General features: G+C 45.4%; 1 protein-coding gene across 1 annotated transcript in view; it reads left to right on the plus strand.

The window, feature by feature from the left end:
- Window positions 1–4,053, plus strand: part of FAM13A (family with sequence similarity 13 member A) — a 135,505-nt gene extending 131,452 nt beyond the window's left edge. The window contains exons 24-26 of the mRNA XM_075709479.1: window positions 1,905–2,101; window positions 2,787–2,888; window positions 3,927–4,053. Coding sequence (XP_075565594.1) covers window positions 1,905–2,101; window positions 2,787–2,888; window positions 3,927–4,053 — 426 coding nt within the window. The remainder of the gene's footprint in view (window positions 1–1,904; window positions 2,102–2,786; window positions 2,889–3,926) is intronic.
- The last annotated feature ends 4,946 nt before the right edge of the window (window positions 4,054–8,999 follow it).

The following is an 8,999-nucleotide window of genomic DNA, read 5'->3' on the forward strand; positions in this document are numbered from 1 at the left end:
TTCAAGTTACACCTTGCATCTGTCCTCGGGAGCAGTTTGTCACACTGCTTATGAAAATTGTCCCCTTGGGAAGGGGAGTCCAGAAGCAACTTGCTTTCCCAGGAAAGGGCATGGGAATTCCTCCTTTGGTGCCAGAGAGATTCCCCTAAAACAAAGCGTACCATTATTACTGCTTAGATTGACTTGGCAAATCCTCCTCCATGCCACAGCAGGATTGGCGTTCTCCTGCTTCAGTCCTACTTGCCCTTACCCGACAGGGCAGGACAGTGTGCTTGGGGACTTGGTAGATGGCCGTGAGCAACGGTCTCCCTTCCCCAGCCCAGCCTGAAGTTGGTTGCAGGATTTAAGGACAATATGTGACTGCTGGTTTATGCCTCCTGTTTAAGCCAGATAATTTACATCTGGAGAAATGGTCTTACCTAATCACGTGCTAAATAGTGCTTTAACTTTTACAAGTTCCCTGCAGACCTTCCTGAAATGTTTTTGAACTTCTCTGTATCTTTTATTATTATTGTTACTCAAAACTTCTCTCCAGCTAATATTTTTTTCATCCTCAAGCCTCCATCTTGGTTGTAATTCTCAGCCTGTGGCTTTGCATTGCATTTTCATGGCCTAGAGCTTTAACATAAAAAGAAAACTCTGGGCAAACTCTGATTTCATGTAAATATATGCGTTTATAAATCATTGACTTTGAGGATTTAATGGGGCTGTGCCAGGTCCTTTTGCTTGAAATGTGGGAGCAATCTCTTAGGAATAATTGCACTATTCACAAGGAATCGCATGAAAAAAAGTAAAGAAAATGGCTTATTTTGATCCCAGTGCAACAATATATTTTTGTATACACTTGAAGACTTCAGTGACATAGCCATCAAAACCTTTTAAAGAGATGCATGTGCTGAGATCCTTCCTGGCTAGCGTTACATGGTTGTAAAATAAGTATATATACGCATACATACATAGTTAAGAGACTTACTGTCCATGCTGGCATTTATTACCTTCGTCTAATGCTCATGCCTCGTTCCTTGCATTAAGGTTGAAAATTGCCTTCTAGAAATACCTGTGTAAGTAAGAGAAAACTGTGCCCTGAAAATCCAAATGATTTCTGGACAGTATCGCAGGACAAACCCTACATTTGAGAATGTTATCAATCAGCAAGCACCAAGAGCAGCAGAGGCTTCCAAATCTCATGCCTATAAATTTTGCAAAACATTTGAACACAACCAATTCATCAGTGTATTTTGGGGAAATTACACTCAGCAGAGTGTTTCCACGCCAATTTTTAGTGTATTCCAGCTAAATGGTACAGAGCTGATGTTGGGAGCGCATTAGCAACAGCAGTCCTTTTACACTCAATCGTATCCCACATCTGGGCCATTGAAAGACTTGATCTGAGCTCATTGATATCACTGTACAAGCTTTTGAGGCCTTGAATTCAGCCATCAGAGAGAGCTGTTGAGCTGCATCTACTCAGAGGATATTTAGCATTTTAACCTGGCAATCTGTACGCTGCCAGGTGTATTTGTAGGGAAACGTAGAGGATGGTGGGTATGCTTTACGCAGTATGCGTAATGGCTGTAAGTGTTTTTATTTACATCAGAATACATAAATTAGACAAAGCAACAGGTTGCCTAAGAACCCAAGGTATTTTTTCACTCAGTTTTGTTGCTGTGGGTCTCATTAACCAGTCTGAGTTGGTGGTCGCGATTTGTCTGACGTGCTTTGGGTATAGGGTGTCTTACTGGTGGTCTTCTGGTGTCCTGTATTGCTTAGCAATTAAAGTGCTTGCTCTGCCTATCCACTTTTCATATCTGTTCCCCAGTGCATGTGGTGAAAGAGGGTACCTGTTTCTGAGAAGGGAAGCAGTAACCTATTCTGTTACGGGGGTGCTCTGTCCCTCTCTGTAGGAAGAAGAGGAGGGGTCCGAGGAGGACAGCAATGTGAAGCCAGATTTCACAGTTACCATGAAAACAGATTTCAACGTGCGTAGCTTCTTGGATCAACTAGAAGATGATGCTGATGGCTTTATTTCCCCAGTGGATGATAAGATGCCATCTCGGAGCAGTCAGGATATGGGGCTGTCAAATCTCCATGAAGCATCCATGTATGTTGAATTCACAGGCAACTTCAAAAAGTTAAATTTCCTGCTAAGATAGCATTTTACTTGTCAAAAAAGTGTCTAGATGGTTTTTTTTCCCCGTTTATGATCTGAGTCAGAAGCTTTTGCGCTTTATTTTTAAATGAAAGGGTTTGGGAAGAAACTACCTTGTCCTGGTACTGATATTTGACTTCTGCATCTTTGGATTCTAGCACTAAATAGTAGCTCCACTTCACCAGTGGCAAGCCTTTATCGTGAAAACAACCCTGTACTCTACAAGGTTTTTCAGGTTTCGGAGAGGTCAAGTTGAACTAGCTTTGCTAGTTTCAACCACCTAGGTCTGATGCAAACACACACAGATTGTAGCCTTAAGTCATGACCATTGAATGTTGATCCTATAAAAGTCACCGAAACCAGACCCATTTGGAGCAAGAAAGTTTCACAGAAGTTAGTGGTGAATTATGAAATGCACACTTGACCTCCTGAGAGGCTTCAGCCTAAGCGTATGATTGCTTTGCTAAACTAAAGTCAGAGAGCGTTTTGTCGCAAGTAACATCAGATTGCCAGAGCTACTTGCAGGAGCAGCTCCATTGCTTGGCATATGTACAACCATACATTTGTAGATTTACTGTATGTTTCCTGTTATAATTGTGTACATGTGTATAATCTTGTTCATATTTAAACCCAACAGCCCTGAACTCTTAGAGCAGCTCCAAGAAGTCAGAGAAGAGAAAAAGAGAATCAGAAAAAAATTGAGAGACTTTGAAGATAATTTTTTCCGACAAAATGGAAGGTAATAATTTCTCAGCTGTCTCTCTGTCCTTCAGCTACTTTTAATCTGTTTGGCATCTACAAAGACCTCCAGATACGGAAAGTTACCTGAATTCGCTATTACATATTTCTTCATCAGCAGTGTTTTACCCACATTCATTACAGTTGCCCGTTAAAATTAATTACTTCTTCCCTTCCCCCCCGCAAAGAACTTCAGGGACCCACAGCCTCTTTGAAAACTTTGTCTTAGGACAAGCAGTGGGAAGCAAAAGTACAGGTTGTGAAAATCCAGCTGCCTCTAGTACAGCTGACAGGAATGATGGAAGAGTTCCTCAGTGATAGAATAATTGGGGTTTTTTCTAATGATGTATGTTTAGACTTCTGTCCTATTCTTGCTTGTCTGTGAGGTATTCAGACATTAGTTTAACAAGTATTTCTGCTTTAGTGTAGATGGGTTTATCGTTTTCAGAAGATGGCCCTCATTAATGAGCTGATAAAATATTTTAATATATTTATACTCTTAAATTATCTTGTTAGTTTCTTGTCACCAGCCATCACCCTTAGAGGTTCTTGTATAATCACTGAAAACTTCAAAGTTTCATGTAAGCTAAGAGAAATCTGATCAGGTATCATCTTCCTTTTCACAAGTGTGCCTGTTCCTGTAAGTGATGTGGTGCCAAGCCAGGAGAAGCTGTATTTTATTTTGCCATGCTAGCAGGCTGGCATTCAGATGGCTCCTGAAATGTTTTTCAACTGTTGTGTAGAGGCTGGCAATTTCAGAGAAGTAGGGCGTGTTTCAAAGCAGGTTTTGCATTTGGAACCACGGGATTGTGTTCAGCCTCAGTATGGAAGCATCCCATGCTTTGCTGGAGCAGTTCATTTGACCTCTTCCCGTGCCACCCCCTCCCCCTTAAAGGATAAAAGTTTTGGTTTTGTTCCCTGATGGGGGAGTGGAGGAGAGGAGCTGCTTTGTAGGTCTTGTTGGGGACAGAGGGAGGCTGCTGAGGGAAGACATGCAACTGTTACAGAAATCCTCATGATCTGCTTTCGCTCCCACTAGGAATGTGCAGAAAGAAGACCGCACCCCTATGGCTGAAGAATACAATGAATACAAGCAGATTAAGGCCAAGCTGAGGCTGCTGGAGGTCCTGATCAGTAAAAGAGATATTAGCTCCAAGATCATGTAAAGGAGGAGATTGGTTTTGCCAGTAAACAAAGAGGAGAGAGCACCAAATGGACAAATGCATGAAATGGATGCAGCGGGAGCCTGGCTGGGGAGAGCTGAGGAGCTCCCTGGGAACTGAAGGGCCATTCCCAGAGGCGGGAGGGGGAGAAAAGGTGGCTTTCCATCGCTCTCTACACTTGCTGTCGCCCACACTTTCTCCAGGCCTGATGCCCAAAATGGAGTTTGCCAGTGTAGGAGACATGGCGCTACGCTCAGTGACTTCACTGAAGGGATCCTTCTGTTTTCATTTGCTTACAGATCCTGTAATATTTAGAATATCAAAGCCAGCCATGCTATTCTTTTTTCCCAGGATATCATAGCAAGAGGCAAAGTAGGATGAATAGTGATTAAATCATCACATGGCTTCTACTTCGGTTTAACAGACAAGTGCCCTGACTGATCTCATGTGAAGGCACAGGTCAGATAGCGCCAAGACTGTTCTCTTGTAGCGCCAGTGAAGATTTGCTCAGACTTTTGACCTGACTGTTTGGAGTCCAGCATCTTCTGTTGCTCTAGATAAAAGCTGTAAGAGTCTCCCGGTCCTCACCCAGAGCTGGTGTGAGTTACAGTTTTGCCTAGGCTTGAGTTGGGTTTTCTTCCCACTTTTTTGATGGCCAATTCAACTGAAGTAGAAGAAAGTACTCGCATCTGTTTGGGATAGCAAAGAAATGAGCCGTGCAGCAAGCTTCTTGCCAGCTTGTCCCGCTTGGAAGGTGATACTGTGACATTATGGCCATGTTTAGGCAACTGGGAGGAAAAGAGGTTTTAAAAGCTTTAAGTCAGAATCCCTTGAGATTTTGGTAGCTGATCAGTTAAATGTCTGGCGTCAAGTATCTGGAAGAGATCTGGAAGACCCACCCTGTTAGTACGTGTGCTTTATAATGTGATACAGACATAGGAGTCCACACTGAGCAGTCTTCATGGGTGTCATACGTGCACGCTAGCCTAAATTGTTCTTTTATGTATACCGTCAGTCAGACTGTGTGTGCTGAAGCAATGACATGGTGATGGTGGCAACAGAGGATGGTCTTTTCTTCCCGGTGTGTATTGGTGGTATACCAGCGCAGAGGATATTGCAGGGAACTGAAAGTCTAGAACCTATAAAAAGGGCCTGTGTCTCAGGTGCAGGTTTTGACAATGCAACATTTTCAAATTTGTTTATGACTTTCAGAAAAGAAAGTCCTGGGACACCTGATTTCAGGTGTTCGTGTCAGATGCTGCCTGAAGGAGTGAAAGGCAGCAAGTAGGACCACACCAAGTAGCTGAGGGCTCACAGTTCTGCAGTCCCGGGCCACCTGGGCTCGACCCTGGTGTGCCAGGGGAGCATTTCTGTCATGCTTTCTTTTGCGTTGATCCCCCAGGGAGCTAACGTGCAGAAGGCAAATGGCTGAGATCAAATGCAGTGCCAGTTGTCATAGCCACACCTCACGCAAGTCACGCCGGAGGAGGCAAGAAGAGGACCCCCAGAACAACTTCTCCCCCTTCCTTCTTTATATGGGAAAGTGGGCTCACAAATAGATATATTTGCGTTGTGGTACTTAGGCTTAGCCCCTTCCACTTGCTGTACGTGCTATGTTAATTCTTGCCAAAACTGATGCCAAGGGTGCTTTGGTCTCTTCAGGATCCCATAAACGCTTCAAAAGGCAACCCTTCTCCCAGTGGGTTTGCACGTGCCCATTGCTACTCTGGATGGGTAAGGCAGTGATGTGTGTCAGTGAAAGCACTTAGGAGGGGGACTCCCAGGTTGTCGGGTTTTTCTACTGATTGCAGAATTGCCCTTTCTATATAAAAATCAGTGAAGACATGAGTTTCATATTTCCAAAGAGTCCAGAGGACTTGTGTGCTGACCTGGGGCTTGGCTTTTCAGAGAGTTTCCATCACTTGAGAGATGTGGGGCTCTACCTCTGCAAAACTGATCCTTTGAGTGTGTTAACTGGGCTGACAAATGGGCTCAAAAACTGCTTTTGAAGATGTTTGACTGGAAGGGAAGCCTGACCAGGGTAAACCCCTGTCTGAACACAGGGCAGCCCAGGAAAAGAGAGCTGTGCCTTTGTCCTTCAGCCTGCTCTTACGGGCTCCTCCTCTCAGTGTCCACAGTCAGCTCTCCCTAGTTATTTCAGATAGAGCAGCCGAGCCAAACTGGCTGTGGTGTCACTCTGCTAGTAGAAGTGTGGGATGAGAAAGGAAGTTGGGTTATGAAAAAATCCTTGGCGCTGGCTCAGTTTGGTGGTGTTCAGGCCCAGTTCAGCAAAGCAAAAGCATGCGTGGTGAGCATGTGCCTCAAGCTGGTCTGCATTTGGGATTTTCCTGAATTACAGTGGACTAAAGCGTGGGTGTTTTGCTGAATCTGGGCCTGGACATCTTTTTATGGACAAGAGAAGCAGTTTCTGCCCTTTCTTCATGGTCATACATTTTTCCAGTGGGCCAAGGCTTCCCAGGAGTATGTTTTCTCTGCTTACTTTTTAAAAGCCTGTTTGCACTGTGTACTGATAAATTATCTGTTTTGCTGGGTTTTGCCCCTGACAAATCTTGATAAATGATATGTAGGGAACAGTCCATTTTATTTTTAAACTGGTGAGATTGTAGCATTTTCTGATGCTTAGTTACCGCTGTTTACATGGTATATTGCTAGAATTTCAGATAGTTTATATGAAATGTAAGTACAATTATGCACTTTAGAGAGTTTATATTTTTGAACTTTGAAAGCTAAAAGTAACAAAACCTGTTAACTGAGATTGTACATTAAAAGAAAAAAAACCCCATGCCTAGCTATCTCTCTTTTTAAACTGTTCTGTTCAAGTCTTTCCCTGTGGCAAAAAAAAACGTAAACCAAACCGTCATCTGCCTAGTTGCAAAAGGGAACTGCTAGGAAGGACCATCGTAGAGAAGAAGTGAATTTTAAAATTCCAGTCCTGGAAGGACACGTACAAATGCTCAACTTCCTGTCCTGGGTTTGCAGATGCTGTAGATGCTGTGACTCCCCTCTCCCAAGCCTGCACAGGAGGAGGGCTCCAAGGCCTGAGCACTAAAATGTTGTCTTTGTATCTCCCACAGATGATTTTGACTTCCCACTAACCACAAATAGCCAGAAATTACGTTTGCCCCGCCACACTCCTCTAAGTCAATCCAAGCAACATCTGTGCGTTTTGTTTGATGATTTGTCTATGCCAACATCAATGACTATTGACTGGAGAGCATTAAATACAAGACTGCGTTTTTAAAAGGTGTGAAGTACTGTACAAAAATCTACTTTATGTGATATAAATAAGCTGTTAGTATAAGACAACCTGTTTCCATGTCACTAGAACAAACTGTCTGCTGTTGGATGGCAGTACGGTCTGTCGGGCTTCTCATCCACTGGGGCCATTTCAGACACGCATGTCTGTGTGTTACCACATCGTGGTATAATAAATCTTTGCGGTTTATTTAAATGATGATGAACGGGTTGTGGACAAAATAAGATTGCAAGAGTTAAAGATGGAGGAAAAACTTGTCATTCTTACAAGTTGCATTTGGTTTTATTCTGTTTACCCCCGAGTAAACACTCAAATAATGGATGTTTATGTTAAAGGCAGTGAAATTAAAGCATCTTACCTTTTAATCATTCTGCTAAGACATCAGTTGTTATTCCTGGTATGTGCAAGTTTCAGAGGGTGAATGCTGCCAGACATCCTCCATCCTGAGGTGCTTCCCGAGCCACCTTTGGAGATGTTTGCAAATCGGTGATTCACCAGCGCTTCGAACGAGCTGCTGAGGTGAGAGCCAGGCTGTAGCCTGCGACCGTCCCCACGGTGCCCGGAGGTGAAGCTCGCCCTGTTCCGAAGCTCGCCCAGTCCGTGGGGCCGTGCCGGGCGCTGGCCCGGTGCTGGGGTTGGCGCTCTGGCCGGGCGGCAGGGCCGGCCCGGGGCTGCGCTGGTGCCCGTGCCAGCGGTGGCCCTTGCTGGCTGGTGGCAATGGCGCGGGAGCACGGCTGCCAGGGGCTGGGCACCCAGCGTGGCTTCTGCCGTGCGTGAGACCAGCTGGCGCGTGGCGTACGTTCAGGGTGCGGAGTGGTGCTTCAGCTTGTCCTTCAACTTGCTTTGGCTTCGCTGTTTCTGTTTCCCATCTCTTGGGGAAGGGATCCAAGGACTTCTGGCTGCTGGGGAGGGAATTTGGGTCCAGGCTCATTTCTCTAAGCCAAGGCGTGGGAGGGGACTTTGCTGGCTCGTGTGCAGATGGTGAAGTTAATTTTACATTTGAAAACTAACAAGTGACACATTCATTGACCCTCTAGTGTGGGATAACTGTGGAAATGGTGGCTCCCTTCCTTCCTATCTCTGGATGCTGCCATGTTGCTGGAGGGCAAAAAGACCCTCATCCCAGTGGCTGCGCTTACAAAACACCTTCTGGTTTGGCAGAGGGTGCCGATTCCAGCAATATCCCCTGCGTGTGTTACAAAAAAGCGCTGTTAGCACCAGGAGCATCAGGAGAACCAGAGCGAAACCTGGGGCCGTGCGCCTCGTGGGCTGGGCTGATTGCGTGGTTGTGCGCTGGGAAGCGATGTTGTTCAGTCGCCCTTGGGAAACAGGTCAGGGGTTCGCATGCACGGACCGGACCGTGCTGGAGCCTGACCCTGCAGCTGCCGGCGTTAACCCCGCGGGAGGACAGCCCTCGGTATGAGGCACGTACGCGGTAGGCGTACCAGCCCTTGCCAGGGTTCGGCTGTTCCAAACCCTTTGCCATGCATTTTGTGATACTGGTCTGCCTGCAAAATTTACATGTATGGGGGAATTCTCCCCCTGCATCTGAGTTGCCTAAATCCCTCTCACTCCTCTGAAGAGTAGCTGCTTCTCTTCCTTGCTGCCACTCTGGTCCCAGCTTGGGGGGGGTGGAGGGTGAGCTGTATTAATGCTAAATGTGATGACATTT

The sequence above is a fragment of the Pelecanus crispus genome, chromosome 4 (assembly GCF_030463565.1).
Source record: "Pelecanus crispus isolate bPelCri1 chromosome 4, bPelCri1.pri, whole genome shotgun sequence".
Taxonomy (NCBI): Eukaryota; Metazoa; Chordata; class Aves; order Pelecaniformes; family Pelecanidae; genus Pelecanus; species Pelecanus crispus.